At 43.6% G+C, this 16,370-nt stretch overlaps 1 protein-coding gene across 1 annotated transcript in view; it reads right to left on the bottom strand.

The window, feature by feature from the left end:
* FBXO10 (F-box protein 10) overlaps window positions 1-16,370 on the bottom strand; it is a 794,278-nt gene that overhangs the window by 626,489 nt on the left and 151,419 nt on the right. Inside the window, exon 2 of the mRNA XM_069630484.1 lies at window positions 13,293-13,883. Coding sequence (XP_069486585.1) covers window positions 13,293-13,877 — 585 coding nt within the window. The 5' untranslated portion in view covers window positions 13,878-13,883. The remainder of the gene's footprint in view (window positions 1-13,292; window positions 13,884-16,370) is intronic.

Genomic DNA, 16,370 nt, shown 5'->3' on the forward strand with positions numbered 1-16,370 from the left:
GTCGCTCTCGCTCTCTCTCCTCCTTCTCCTCCTCCTCCTCCTCCTCCTCCTCCTCCTCTCCCCGCATCCCCCCGAGGGCACGGCCATCGCCTTTGGATCCAGACCGTGAGGGTGGACCAGTGCGGGAGGATCACCTGGATGAGGGGTCTTCAGGGAGTGGGGGTGAGATAGCTGATGGTGAGACGTGGTATTCCCCCTATTTTGTTTATCCAACCCATCCTTTGTTTTTCGATGCTCTGAGGTCCCAAATTGCGCCCCCCCCCCCCTTTTGACACAAACACTGGGATGAGGAAGAGGTTGACAGAGTAGCAACATTAACTTTCACACATCATACTGGCCATGTTCCGCTAATCCGGTCAGGCAAAGTCAGGCACTTAATTCAAGGCAAACCTATTGGAGCAGAGCAATGGACCAAAGGGAAACAGGAGCGTGTCAGAAAACCCCAGAGTTTCCTACTGGAAGTCATTGCCTCTGACAGGCCGCAAGAAACACGTGGAGAAAGCCAGATCCTGCAAGTAAAAACTGCATTGTGTTTCAAGGACGTCAGCCAACCTCCCAGGTGAACGGCAGAGTTGGGGAGGTGAGGCCAAGCCTGTGGTACTAACCTTGAATCATGAATTGGAAATCGTAAAGCAAAGAAGAACCACACACAGCCCATGACTTGGCAAGCGACCTGAAAGACTGGTGGGTTTTAAAGTTTGAAATAGCAACATGTTATCACAACTGAAGGCTGCACACGTGGGAATAAGACGCGAGGAAAGGCAGACCTAATGGTTAGTACACAGAAGTGATAGAAATACTATTTACTACCTGGCTAATTTTGGTATGCTAAGTTACATAGGTAAGAAGATTGGCAGGTTTTTTGGGAATACAGTGATTGCTGTACTCCCCACCCAGACCACACTATCAGTTGCTGCTGGTTGACGGCCGGCTTCTGGCGTCCTAGGCGAACACTGACTGGAGCCGTTTATTCAGAAACTGCCCTTTGCCTTGGGGCCCTTAGCCAAGGGCTGCCCGGGCAAGGCTCTCCTGTAAGGTCCTTTGAAATACAGATGTTCCAGTCACAGTTGTGGCACGGGCCAATGAGAATCAAATGGGCAAAGAGCCACCTGACTGTTTCAGCCAACTGCAACGGGTAGGCTGCGGAAAGTAAAAAAAGCCAGAAACAAAGGACTACACCAAGAGCCTGCTTACACTAGATGCAGACCAGCTCAAAAAATGGATTGAAATCAATGTAAAACTACTCACTGAACAATCAACCAGCCCCAAATACTGCTTTTCAAGTTGTCTCCCTGCAGGATGCATCCGGATTACAGTAAGGAAGGCAATGGCAAATGGCTGCCAAGAACAGTCACAGACACCTGACTGTTTCAGCCAATTGCAAGGGGCAGGGTGGGGAAAGTAAATAATTCCACAACGTATTGAATAATTTGTTATTGCGTAAGAAGTGGATGTCATTTCAAAGTAATTATAAAACGTAGACAGTAAAAAAAAACAGTGGCAGTTCTAGGGTAAGTTGCCTTTTAAATAAGAGCACTGTTTGACTGAGTGACGTACACCTGGTGAAGGGGTGAGAGTGGGAACTTATGACAGGGACTGGAAGACATAATATTTGTAACTTTTACAGCCAGATGCCAGTATTTACACATTTAAAAACTACATGGAGTTGTCCTGAGGGCAGAATGCAGGAGAGGTGGACCAGGCAGCAAGTCCCGATAGGAGGGTGGAAGGGTTTAGGGAGGCCCTTCCATCGCTAGCGGGCAGCGTTTGAGCTGCATTTTGATGTGCTCCACTGAAGAGATGCATGAAATGTCGCGATAGTGTGAGCAGGCACAAGTGGGTGGGGAGTTAATGGGTTTTGAAGAGACAAGAAGCAGAGTTCTACTTAGTAGGTTAGTGTGATGCAAGAACATGGATGGATTTAGAGACATGTAGCAGCAATTTAAAAAGCCATTTTTTGTGAAGATCCAACAAGCGTAAAGAACAGAGTAGAGGTGGAGGAGTCTGGGAAGATTGAAAAAAATGCATGCTGCAAAGTTGAGGACTTTGTTAAGGACAGCAAAAGAATAGAGGAGTAGACCAAGAAGTAGACCCATGTAGTAATTCAGTTAGCTGATCACAAGACTCAAGACATGCGTTTTATAGTTGAGTGGTGCAGGCAGATTTCTCCAATGCTGACGTCCTAGCAGAATAGCAGCTTTAGCAGGCGGATGGGTTCATGGGGTCCTATCTGTACTTTAGTTAAAGGAGCACAACTATAACTAAAATACCTAGACTTTTTTCAGTGAAAACGGGTCTAATAATTAACCTGCAATGAAGACGCAGTCAGGGCCAAAGGCAGTACAACGGCTTCCTTTTACCACTTAATTCAACAGATTTCCTTTAATTAATAAAGGATATCCAGATTTGAAGCCGTTTCCACTGAAATAGACATTCCTGAAATCCAGCCTCCCAATTTGCATATTACTTAGGAATTGGTTTTGAATATAGTAGGTCTCATGTAACACAAAACGTATGTTAGATCCTTCTTCAGTAAGTAAAGCATATGAAGGCTTAGCAGTTAGATGCACAATCTGTCTGGAAGGAATTAATGGAGCGGGCAGTGGCGAGGGATGAGAGACAAGGTGACTGAAGGTGAAGGCGGTAAGATGCTGACAGACAAGGCGGCAATTTCCTGAAAAGAATGACATACTTCTCACCTTCAGATGATTAATTAGAACTGTGAAAACCGATGTTGTGCAACCCTGTCATCATCTGTCTACCAAACGCTCGGGTTGGTAGAGTAACTATCTTAACAAAAGCATTGATCATGTTAATAGACCTGGATCTTTTTACTTTGCATAAACGTCTGTGCTGAGCATGGAGAGGGGGTGTGCATTTGTATTTCAAAAGGAAATGACTCCCAAAGTAGAAAAAAAAAAAAATCAAATCAATGCAGAGGCAGTCCTAGGGTGCCTTTTATAGTAGAGCATTGTTTGGTTAAGAGATGTATACAGTGTGGTGAAGGGGTAAGAGCAGGACCACGTACAAGGAACAGGGATTCGAGAACACATTTTTTGTATGATATTTGTAGAGTTCCAAATTACATAGAAGGGTCCTGAGGGTAGAATGCAAGAGAGGTGGTGTAGATGGCTCATTTGGATAGAGGAATAGAAGATTGTCAGGGCTCCGTTCATCTCTAGAAGATGGAGTTTGAGCAGCATTTTGAAGAGCTCCACTGAGGAGATGGCTTTGATGGCCGGGTAAAGATCATTGCAATAGAGTGGGCAAGTAGGGAGGAGGAGTAAAAATGTGATAAAGCACTGGAAGTGCAGGACACATACAAGTCCTGCAGAAAAGAGGAACAGAGAGTTTTAGACCGAGTACGACGAGACGCAAGTCTATGGATGGATTTAAAGACCAGTAGCAGACATTTTAAAAACGCTATTTTGTATGAAGAGGCCTCCAACATGGCAACAGTAGGTAGAGATGATGAAGTTTGAAAGTTTGAAAAGTGGTCTTCTTGAAAAGGGGGACTTTGTTGCAGGTAGAAAAATAGTCGAGTGGTAAACCAAAAATAAAGCTCACGGAGTAGTCCACTTTGGTGAGCAAAAGAATAGAATGTGGGTTTCAGCTGATTGGTGCATGAGGTGTAAGCACATTTTCTGATATTTAAGAGGTTGAGTCCGAGTTTAAGTTTGCTGTCAAAGAGAACCACAAGGTTGCCAGCCATGGGTGAGGGTGTGAATGGGTCAAGCGGAAAGGGATGGAGAGGGAAGTGGAGGGAGGGAGCGGGAGGCATGGAGAAAGACAACTTTGAGGAGTTGAGCATGAGGCAGCATATAGCCCTGGGACGTCTCGGCGCCCATTATGGAGGAGCAATGTTAGTCTAGTAAAAACCTGTGGCGTTCCCTCATCTGCAGCCCTGTGCTGGGTTTTCTGTACATGCCTAGTGGGCTATGAAAGGCAGGTTTTTTTATTTCTGAAGTATTGCATGACCCATAGGGGATATAGGCGAGGACACTGTAGGGGGTGCTTATGCACCTCCCTGCATATTCTGAGAGCCTTAGGCAGCGATTTGGTTGTGGCTCCACTGCACATGTACAGGAAAAAAAGAAGTTCACCCGGGTTCCTGTTTGCATGGTGTGCAGAAGCCGGAAGGTTACTGTGTCAGTTTGTGAGGTGGCATTTGGAGTCCAGGACAAGTAAGAACAACATTTCTGTATGTATGTGTGCAGGCAAGGGCTTATTGGTTTGGGTGCATCTCTGAATGAGAGAGGGGTGTATGAAATATGGGTAGTCATGCGAATGAGATAGCATGCACGAGTGCACGTATAGATGTGTATACCTGCATGCATTCTGAGCAGCGAGCCTCTGATTGCTAGGGGCTTGAAGAGAGAGACACTACATTGGTGAAGTGGCACCGTGAATGGACCTGTTTAGTTGCAGTGGCATATGCTTTTGCTGGGATTATGGCCAAAATCAACATGAGGAGTATTCTTACATAGGACTGCATTTTACTGGCGTTATGGGCGAAGCCAACATGGTGGATATTCATATGCATGAGGTGTGCGCATTGGGGCAGGCAGCATAGACATGTTTTCGTACATGAGGGATAGCATTTTTACTGGCATTATGGGCAAGCCGACATGAGTGGTTTAATGTGGCCAAACTGGCCTAAATTGGTGCAGCCAGTATCGATACATTTTCTTACAGTAGCATGGCATACTTTTCTGGCATTACAGGCAAAGCAAACCGGTGTATGTCCTTTCATGGGTTTTCTTGTAGTATCATTACAGCGATTATATGCAAAGCAACCATGAATATGTTCTTAAATGGGAATACTGCCATATATTGTTGCAGGCACTATGGACATGTATGGGTACAGCCTACATGAAAATGTATTGTTACAATGGCAGAATACTGCCAGATATTGGGGGTAAAACCATCATGAAAAAGCATTGGAACATGCTCCTTTGCACTGTTGGTGACTTGGCATCAATTGGATTCTTTCAGGAATTACCATACAAAACTGATGGTAAACTGTGTGGCTTTTTTATGCATTGTTCACAAAAATATTTGCTGTAAACTATTATTTTAAAACTTTTACTGGGGGAGAACCACCACCGAACCCATCTTGGTGGGTCTGGAAAGTTCACTTACATTAAAAAAAAGTTCACCAGTCACCACTGGTATAGCCATCCAGTGGCAGATGGTGAATTTGCATTTGGTTATAAGTTCAGAGATTGCAGGCGACATGCAGGAGGGGAAAGAGAAGATTGTCCAAATATCATCAGCAAAGAGGTGATGTAAAAGGAGGAAATTAATTTGCCGAGAAGATTGTGCAAGAGAAGAGAAGTGGGCCTAATACTGCTCCTTCAGGAACGTCCACTGCGGGCCGGATATCAGGAAGATGCTGGAGTGTCAGGAGATAGAGTTAGAGTGGGTCAAGATATAGGAGGACATCCAGTAGAGAACACTGTTATTGAAGCCAAAGAGGCAAATAGTTTGAAAGAGAGGGGAACACCCAAAATGCAGCAGAAAATTCTAGGAGTGGGGAAAAGATGAGAATGATTACCACTGGTAAACGTAACCGACGATGTGGATGAGGGCTGTCTCAGTAGCCGAGTACCATGAGATAGTTGTCTATGCAGGTCAGCAGAACATTTGCAAGGATATTAGAGTGGCAGGGAAGGAGAGAGACACGAGCCGGTAGTATTAGTGTGTTTAGGAGTCAGCACATTTGTTTTGGGGATGTAGGACTGTGGTGGCTTCATAACAGGCCGGGAAGAACACAGTTGAGGGAGGATGAAGAGGTGAGCTGCAGTGACAGGTACATTATTTTTTGGTGTGGTGGTGTTCATTAATTTGTGGAGAGCAGGTTGGGTTGGCAGAACGATGAATGGGTACAAGTTCAGGGGGGAAGTCGGAGAGAAGTGAGAGAGAGGAGAGAAGTCAACTGCAGGTCCAGATATCCTGGCCAACTTGCAACCCAGATCTAGTGGCTTGTGCATTATCTAAAGTGCTGAAAACTTCAACTCAAAACCTTCTACCAGCCTCAAACACGGCCTGCTAAATGATGATTTTTGTGACAAAACCAAACTCACTGAAGTCTAGGTAGTGCTGAACACACCCATCGATCAGGGTAAAGGTGTGCCCAAATTATGCCTTATGTCTGTAACGGATAAAGTAGATGAAGTCCTACTTTTCAACTGCCTAAAGGATTCCATTAGAGTTGAAGGAACTTCTCAACTGATTTGTATATTTAATCTCTAACTGCAACAACCAGGTGAGATGGACATTATTCTTGTCCACAACCATAACCATAAAGATCACATGTGGAATCCCCTTCCCCTCCAGCATCAGCCTCATCTGTGATCCCTTCAACGTGTACATGGTTCCAAAGACCGATAGTCAACCATAATGTGATTTGATAGGAACTGTATGATGACACTCGGCTACGCCTCAAAATGGAGGAACCACACCATTTATGGTTCAGCAGTAACAGGATGCCACCTATACATCCCACCCTGGTGAACACCAACCACAACTCCCTTCATGCTTCCATGGTTCTTAAGGTGCCAATGTTTCAAAGCCAGTGTTCCGAATGGTGCTTCACCACCACAGTTACAAATCTTTTGGTGCTGGTTCCCTGCACTATTAAGAGTCTTTCACCAGAACCAGCTGGTCTGGCTCGTGTACAAGAGAGGCATCAAGGCATGCCCCCCCTTTCGGTACTTTCCCCAAAACTTTAATTCGTTCTCTGGCCAGCCACTTTCCCCACTGTCAATATTCCCTTACTCACCAGCTCCCCTCAACAATCTTATGAAGCAGGCTCCTTGCAGCATGCAACAAATTTCAAAAGCCCCTAATAAAATTAAAATAAGCTATTTTAGTTTACGTATGAGGAGCTTTATTTAAGAAAAAAAGCACTGGGATTTTCTACAATAGTTGTTTTTAATGGGAACAATTCTTGCATAAGTAGCATGTGATATTCATCGTGTTGGTGTCACACATTTCTTTTGTAGCCAAAATGTTAGTTTTTGGAGATTGACTTCTTAATCTCCGGAGACCACACAACGCATGCCTCTCCTTATACCACCATTGATATCCCTGCCATTGAGATCCATGCCTCATCCTGGGAAAACTAAAATTGTCCTGGCTAGACAAGACAGACAGCTTGAATCCGATTGTAAAAAAAAGATGGGGGATGGCATCTTACAGGGTGAGCATGCTGTAGTTTCTCCAGATAGTCATGGGAGGTCTTCCATCATAAGGTTATGGATTCAATCATCTACAAGGGAAAGCTGCAAGAATGAATGCCCCATCAGGTAAGGTGCGGTTGCAATTTTACACCCTTCTTCCTTGCAAAGGGGGAAGCAGGAATCCTGCTAAGTCGCATGGCGGCTATTATACTCCTTAAAATCACGCCAACAATCCAAACAAAGAAAACAAGGGAGTAACAGGTACACATGTGTCTGACCCTTTATGTCACCTGCACTGCTCAGGTGATGAGCTCAGACCAGTGGCATGAGCACCACCTTCCACAAAGAAGACCTATGTTATAGTTTACCTGATTTGAAGATAGCCTAAATGATAGAAGAAAATGCTTCTTTTCATTTACAGGAACTGCTGTCTGCTCAAAATGTTTCGATAACAAGTAATATGCCTATTTTATTAAATTAAAATTGATTGTTCTTGCCTAAAAATACCTCAATGGAAATATCTATGCATTCACGCTATAAAAATCTCTTTACTGCCAACCTCCGAAAATAGTGAATAAAATGCTTTTACCTATGTATATCTGGAGACCAGAGGCAGATTTGATGTTTGTAGGTTCAATCTAGAGAACAGGGAGGCCTACTAGGGCCACCTGGATATGCCCAAGTGCGTACTTTGCATTGTTCCTAGAGTGGAATAGGAATGGCAGCTGCAATAAAAAAAAGTCATAAGCCGCGCAAGAGTGAGAAAGGTCTACCTGTGGTTAGACTGTCAGAATAGTGAAAACTACAGTGGCAGGTCAGCTCTGTTCAGTGGCCTGCCACCTAATCCATTGTGCCCATTAGCCACCTCCGCATCGTCCCTTGGACAACCTGTGAAAGCCTAAAGTAAGTGGAGCCTGGGGAGGACTGCAAGCAGCATACGGTCTAAAACATTCTTTTAAAAATCACCTGTTTGTCAGCATATTGAGGTTCCCTGCAAATACATTGACAACATGAGCTGTAGATGTATTAAGCACACACCGTTCAGCTACATACGTATGTAGCACAGTGTTAAACTGCAGATTCACTCATCACTAAAACCTAAAGATGTGCGACATATTGATTTAGCACATTAAAATCAATGAGCTAATTTAGCATGTTGATACATTAAGGTGCAATGAGCTTTCGACGTATCTAGTCTACCGAGATGTGTTACAAACGTATTTCTTACAAAAGTGGTAAAAACTGCAAGCTATTAGCCAGGCATACAAAGTCACTCATCCCACATTCTCCACATCCACACAACACACCATTTAGTTCTCACAAGAGTCACTTCTCAATTGCTGTTGGGAAATATGAATTTTGTGGCCCATCGTACAATACTTTAAGCAGTATGCATACACCTGGTACCATTAAGTGTAACTGTACGCCGATGGGATGCGTCTACTGAACATTCGGTGTGAGAACAATTACCCGTTCAGTACCAGCCTAGCCCCCACCAATAAAAGTAACGTTCACTATGAATATGTAAAACAGGCCCTGCCAAGGAATTGACTCCAACATCTGTACTTTCATCCCATGTAACCTTTCTTCAGGAGTGACTGCCTATCTCACCAGATAAATACAAACATCAAATAAACCTTATAAAATGGCAATTAAATTCTGCCCCTGTTACTATAGTAGTTAATAGACACTTCAACTAATACTAACTTTGGGAGCCTTTGGGGCAAGTGCATTCATTCTGGGAGACAATTATTTCTGGCACTGGGCCATCGTTTTTGATGATGGACACATGCTATTTTGATTTAGCATCATCAATGACAAGCTTGCAGAGATTTCCTCAAAAAGCCAACAGTTCTTTAAACGCAATGGATACCGTTACAATGTTACCATCTTGAACTAGAATAGTGCTATTGCTCCGAGTTTCTGCGTGGTATTACTGTGTAAAAAAGTTGTGTTCCTCAGTTTGGAGAGCCACAAAGTCCTAGATTCAGTGGTGAAAACTCAATTCAGGACTTCGAGGGTGCTTGGTTTGTGTGAACGACCACAGAGAAGGTTCTTTCCTACTCCATACATTGGCTAGACTACTACTCTCACTTTGTTACCTGCCAAGAGAAAATGTTACAAAAGAAAAAGGCATGAAAAAGAAATCCTTATTTCGCAGTTACAAATAGATAAAATTAGCAGTCTTGCATGATGCGAGGAAGCCTTCCAGGAAATTAAAAAGCGCATTGCATCTGCATCGTGCATGGCCTACTATGATCCGGACATTAACACCGAACTGACGGTAGACGCTAGCCAAGTGGGACTAGAGCGATACTGGCACAATCCATGGCAGGAGCGTCACCAAACTCCCTGAGACGCACTGTAGCATATGCAAGCCATAGTCGTTCAGCAACTGAATGCACCTATTAACAACCCGAGAAGGAAAGCCTAGCGGTCATATGGGCATGTGAACACTACCACCTATTCCTGTATGGACGCCCATTCACAATCATCACTGACCACCAGGCCCTCACCATCCGCCAAGATGCCGCCACACATCGCCAGGTGGGAATTAAGGCAACAAGAATACTCCTTCAGAATCATACATCACACGGGAAAGGACAACAACCCGGCAGATTTTTTATCCTCTTCCTGCTCACGACAAACATCAGTGAGCCAAAACGAACCAATATGAAAACTACCAGATAAGGAATTCACTCCCCAAATCCATCACGACAGCTCAACTAACAGAAGCCACACAGAAAGACCAACTAATCCAAGAAATACAAGAGTGCCTGAGGTCTGATCAGTGGCACAACCGACTCAATCACAGAGTCTATCCCCATGCGAAGAAAGACACTTTCACACCTTCAAACTCAGACACACAAGATCAACATCGCCAGAAGGCTTTCTACAAAAAGAAAACAGAATCGTCATTCCAGCGAGTTTGCAGGAACAAGTCCTAGCCCTTGCACACTCGGGACATAGGGGAATAGTGTCGACCAAACGACAACTCAGAACCAAGGTGTGGTTCCCTGAGATGGACGAAAAAGTGGAGCAACTACTGGCTAAGTGCCTTGCATGCCAGGTAGTTGCTTCACGCACATTCCCAGCGCCACTCAAAACATCATCAACGCCCCTGCAAGTATGGGACCAAGTGGCCATTGACATGTTTGAGCCCCTGGCAAATGGCAATTATGTGCTAGGAATCGTTGACAAGATACCTAGATTCCCAATAGTGCACCTCATCAACTCCACAAGTGCCCAGGCAGTAATACCAGCCCTACACAAGACATTTGCAGACTATGGGATCCCATCCATAGTAAAATCAGACAACGGCCCACCATTCAGCAGACATGATTTTGCCATGTTCGCAGAACACCTTGGTTCCCAGCACCGCAAGATCAAGCCACTATGGCCACAAGCGAATGGAATGGCAGAAAATGTCATGAGCAATCTGAAGCGCGACCCCCAGGTTTGCGCCAACACCAACGGATCGTTCATGCAAGCCATCTGCACTATGTTACAAGAATACAGGAACAAACCTCACAGCTCGACAGGGGAAGGTCCGTCCGACCTGATATTCGGACGAGTAGTAAGAACTATGTTACCACACAACCCACGTGCCACTCTCCCCAACACCTATGTCGACACTGCAAGAGCGAAAGACAAGGAAAGTAAAACAAGGTTGAAAGAATATGCAGACCTCCGGAGACAAGCAAGACCAAGCTCCATTCAAATAGGTGACCAGGTCCTGGTCCGACAAAATCAAAATGACAAAGGTACCCCAGCCTTCAAGCCAGAGCCAATGACCCTAACTCACATACACGGGTCAATGATAACTGCTGCAGGCCCACAAGGCACCATCACAAGGAACTCATCATTCTTCCGGACTATTGAAGGCAACCAAGAACCCGCAAACACTGCATCGACCATGGCAGAAGAATCATCAGATATAGACTCTGAATACAGAGAAAAAGACAGAGACGCGGACGATAGGGACAGTGACAACCTAAACACAAGTGAACAATTACCTGCCCGCAGCCCATCGAGGAGGACAATAAGCAAACCAGCAAGATGGAAGGAGGAGATGAACTAAGCAACCCAGTTTATATGCTAAGGAGAGGGGAGATGTAACGTTACATTTCAATTGTCATTATTTATTTATTAATTAGATATACTTTTAGCCAAAAGACTTTGTATAACACAAAAAACATACAAACATATACAGGTAATCAATACAGGCTAAAATCACACTAATCCTAAAATATATACCATCCAATACACATTAAAATACTTCATTCAATACATTTTAAAATCGCGACAATCTTTACATAAAATATAACAAAGTGATATATTAAATTAGTATCATTACCTCTCATAAAAGAAATCAATAGTTCAGTAGTGTGTGTCATATCAATAGCATTATTAAAAGATTTAAATGTTTTGATTCTAATCAAGGTTAGACTTTCACAAATCATGATTAAGTGATAAAGTGACTCAGAGACATTATTGCCACATAGGTGACATTTTCTCATTTCATGTGGAATATTCATAATATCGCCTTTGGTTGCTAGCGCTTCCGCCATATTAAATTTCATTAAAAGATAGGTACGGAAAGTGCTAGTGCTCGGATATGCAACGATATATGTAGGGGGCATTGTTCTCCTTAAATACTCTTCAAGAAACGGAGCACTATTTGACTTCGTGCCAACATTAATAACATTTTGCTCATCCCAAAACTCAAACACTCTTTTTTATGACCCTTTTTTTCACAGTTAGCGTTAACATTCCAGGAGTACTCCCAAGCATCCATTTATTGTCATTATTGTTATGAGGAGCCGAGTCTCCTTTCTGTTGTTCTGGTTTTCAGTCGGCTGCAACCCACGTGTTAGAAGGGGGCGGGGCTACCACCCGCCAGGCAGTTTGCACCAGACTAATTAAAGAGTTGGAAACCCATACCGTACGCTCCGTGTTTTATTTAAGAAACCGCAATATTGTATGCCTCATTGCATTGACTGTTCTCACTTATAACAAGCTGCATCACCCTGCAAGGCTTTTAACCATGTAACAGAAAGAAAGGGGGTTGGAAGAAAAATATATTGACGTTTGGAAGTTAAGAACATGAAATGAAATGATTTTAGCTAACAAACAGACTTAACTGAGAGGCATACATGTCTGTACAAACAGACATCCCGCCACCATCACCCTCAGCGACATGCAAGCATTCAAACCTAATATTCCATCAATTCTTGCATCCAGCAACAAATAGATAAGACACAGTCGGAGGTCAGGTGGAGTGAGTGTGAGTGTGAGTGTGAGTGTGAGTGTGTGTGTGTGTGTGTGTGTGTGTGGTCTGCCAACCAGGGTCTGGGAGCCACACCTAAAGAGTACAAGCCAGAGAACTTTTTAATTTAAAGAACTTCCAATCCTAGAACGGTTAATTGTCCAGGGGAATGGAGCCATTCCTATGGACCAAGGAGACACATCACTTATTTAGTTTATTTAAGAGTGCAAGGGACAGAGTTAGATTTTGACACGACTGTAGACTTTTTAGTTGCTTCAGACATCCTGACAATTTCATTAGTACTTTTAGTTAAAGCAGGGGAAACCCCTCTTAAAGTTAGGGCAAGGCAGGGTTTTCTTTTCATTTTCTTACTTGTGTCAGAGTGCTACTTCCAGACCCTTACCGGCTCCTGTGAGGTCATAAAGGTAAATATCATCAGAAATCAATTTGATGTGCTCACAAATACGCATTGCGGCACCACTTCCAGTGGTGTGGAGAAATTCAGTTACTATTCATATTTAAACTTTACCAAAACCTGGGCTCTGTCGGTATAATGCGACTGTGCCACCTTAAAAGTTAAAAGAATGTACCTTTATAGTTGATCCGTTGAAGAAGCAATCAGGGGAAATAGAGACTAGACTATATTTCATCTCAAAAGCACAACACATCATGACCTAACAAGCCCTGCCAAATATGGGCATAGGCTTCAATACATCGTTTTTAAATAACTTGAGTTCTAGCAAAATTCAAAATATTTGATAAGGTATCTGAAAAAGGTACATTACTCAAACTGTTTTCAACAATAACATTGGCATTTTACAAGAAAAATATAAACCCACCTTATACACAACTGGAGTGAACCAAGCCGGCATGAAGACCAAATTGCATAGCCGGGTAGTTGGACACTGCTGATCGATGCAAACCAGCAATGCAACATCTCCGAGTTTCCCCTTGCCCATAATCTCCACAGGAACCTTCACAGCAAGTTCATTTTGCTCCTCATAGACCCCAGGGAGAAGCATGATCCGGTCATATATATTGGCTGATGCCAAGGCACTCCTCAGTGTCTCGTATTCGCAACCGGACCCAACAAAAATAATTCTTCTGTCTTTTTTCCTTCGAAACAGGTAAAAACAGTTTGAGGACTCCAGTTCCTGGGTATTTTTGGACCATGTTTTGGCTGCCACGTAGTGTTGCTTGAAGGCCTCTCTCCAGGATGGAGGTTCAACATCAGGCTGGTTTGGCCAGTTTGGATGCCGACATTCCACACAATCCAGGCAAAGCTGGCGCCATCTTGTTTTATCTAGACTCAGGACAAGTTCACGCCAGCATCTGCAAACCCAACTGCAGCGGCCAAGCTCAGGAAGAGGTAGGTAGGCCAGGATCAGACGCCACAGTTCCAGTGGAAGACCACCAACCTCCATAATCACCTAGAGATCGTAGGGAACAATACAGGGTCAGGGTTGTACAGACAAAGCAAAGAGAAGACCATCAAATACTACACACCAACGACCACAACTGCTATTTTTACAAATACTATTACTTCTACCAAAACTAGAAAGTACATTTCAAAAAGTTGTACCTTGTGCTCACTCATTTATACAAAAATAAATATACATTTTCTATTCACCTGTAAAGGCTTTTTTTCACCGTTAGTCTTTGAAGAAACATTGTGTGCTAGTTGGAGAAGAAAAGAATGCATCTCTTAACACATCTTTGAATATAAAACCCCATGAAAAAGATTTTTGAAAAAGTGTTAACTTGATAGTTTGTGTCAGTTTTTGCTCACAGGTTACATCAAAAAGAGATACAAAAAAAAAAACAGCTTAAAAGGCCAAAAAATACATCATAACAATATGCTACCATTGCAACATCTTCAAACATAATTAAGTATTCCTGATCGGCACAAACAGCACACAAAATACCAATGACCTAATCAGATATAGCACATTCTTAATTCTCCTTGACGCTTGAATAAAGTGCAGAAAATGAACAATGAAATGTACACTCAATTTAAAGTGCTCACGAATAAGAATCCAAACGCCTTGTTTCGCTGTAAGCAATTGTTCAGAGGAACAATAGGTTTGATATTGTCCTTCTCCCCTGGTCGGAGATGGTAGTAAGCCAGGAGGACATGTTGAGGAGATACAATTGCAATCCTGAACAATCTACAGATTTTACCTTTAGGTGGGATGTCTGTCCAAGTACCATTTGAGATCAGTAGCCCTATAAGACCTACGTGAAGCTCCAGATAGATATTCCCTTGCTTGGGCATAGGAAGTTCTAATAATGCTGTTGGATTTCGACGGCACAGTCAGGCAAACAACAAGGACTGATTGTGCTAAGTGAATTCATATGCTGCGGTGCATTTGCCAGATTCCACTGTCTTTTCAAGATTTTGAATTCATTCTTAAAGCTTGTGCCAATAAATGTTTGACTACCAAATGCCAAATATTACTTAGGTTTCCATCGTCTTTGCTACCTTTTTCTAAAAAAGTAAGGCGAGTTATTTAAGAGATGGCAGTAAATACAGCACCATTATTAGAATCCATCAAGCACAAAACACTAACAGGTAGCCGAAACCCATGGCTTTTGCTCAGGTAGACTTCCCCCAAGCTCTACAGAGAATGATCAGACAACAAACGCTTCAGTAGAATTCCATCCAATAATTCACAGAAGCTGCCTTGTAGTAATTGTAATTGTTTATTTGTATAGCGCTTATACAGAAGTGAAGTGCTTCAAAGTGCTTCAAGGTGGGAGGGGAACAAGGGATAACAGTTCTCATTCTTAGGCCTTGAAGATTCCGAATGAACTAACAACAACTAGCATACTGGGCACAGAGGCATATCTACTAGTGAAGTGCTTGACAAAGGGTGAGTGAGGGGGGAAAATAAGAAAAAAAGAGGGTTAGGCGGGAGGGAACAAACAGAACATGAACAACAAGACTACGTGAACTCCAGTGCTGGTCTGACGAGCAATTCAGATTTCTTGGAGGTTGGTCATCCAGTGCGCATATGCATTAGTATTTCGAGCATGACCAAGACTAGGGGTAGGCAGTGACAAGAGGTAGGAATAGGACAGACTTGCTGGGCCTATAACATTCAAGTTTGAGTACATGCGCAGAAGCAGGAAATGCGAGGGAGTGGGGAGAAGTGTGCCCAGTCCAGCAAGGGCTGGGGTTAAGGGCAGTATGCTCCAAATTCATGCAGCATCCGGCCCTTCTCTGACCCTGGCCATACCAGACAACTATTCCATTATCAGGTGTGACAGGGACACCAATCAAACTAAGGGGGTGGACTAGCCTTCATATTTAAGAGTTTGCTTAACCTCAGAGCTGCCAACAGCCTGCAGCTGCCATCAGCAGAATTACTGTCTATTAAACTGCCGATCTCTCCTAATCACACAGTCACTGTACATCTCATTTACAGGCCCCCTGGCCCGACCTCTTCATTTGCAGAGGACATTTCATCTATCCTAGCTACTAGTACTAAGCCCAACTCGCAAATCATCATATTGGGAGACTTCAATCTAGGCTACCAAGATACGAATGACACCAAAGCCTTTGACCTAGAAAGAGTCCTGGCCGACTTCGGTCTCACCCAACACGTCAATGAGCACACCCACATCAAGGGTCGCACTCTTGACTGGGTCTCTGACTTGAACTGTGCGCTTAACGTCACCTCTGTGTCGCCATGTGCATGGTCTGATCACCACAAAATATCATTCGCCATTAATTCCACTCCACCCACAGATAAACCCAACCTTGCCCCTCCCACTTCACACGCAACAAAAAGGATATTACGGTTGAGAAATTACTCCCACTTATCCTTCCTCTTTTGAACTCGGCGTCCACCACGTGCTCGGACCCCACAGTGCTAGTAGACACCTACAACCGTGTCATGCTAAAGACACCTACA

This window comes from Ambystoma mexicanum, chromosome 6q (assembly GCF_040938575.1).
Source record: "Ambystoma mexicanum isolate Mex_15411 chromosome 6q, UKY_AmexF1_1, whole genome shotgun sequence".
In the NCBI taxonomy this organism is placed as follows: domain Eukaryota; kingdom Metazoa; phylum Chordata; class Amphibia; order Caudata; family Ambystomatidae; genus Ambystoma; species Ambystoma mexicanum.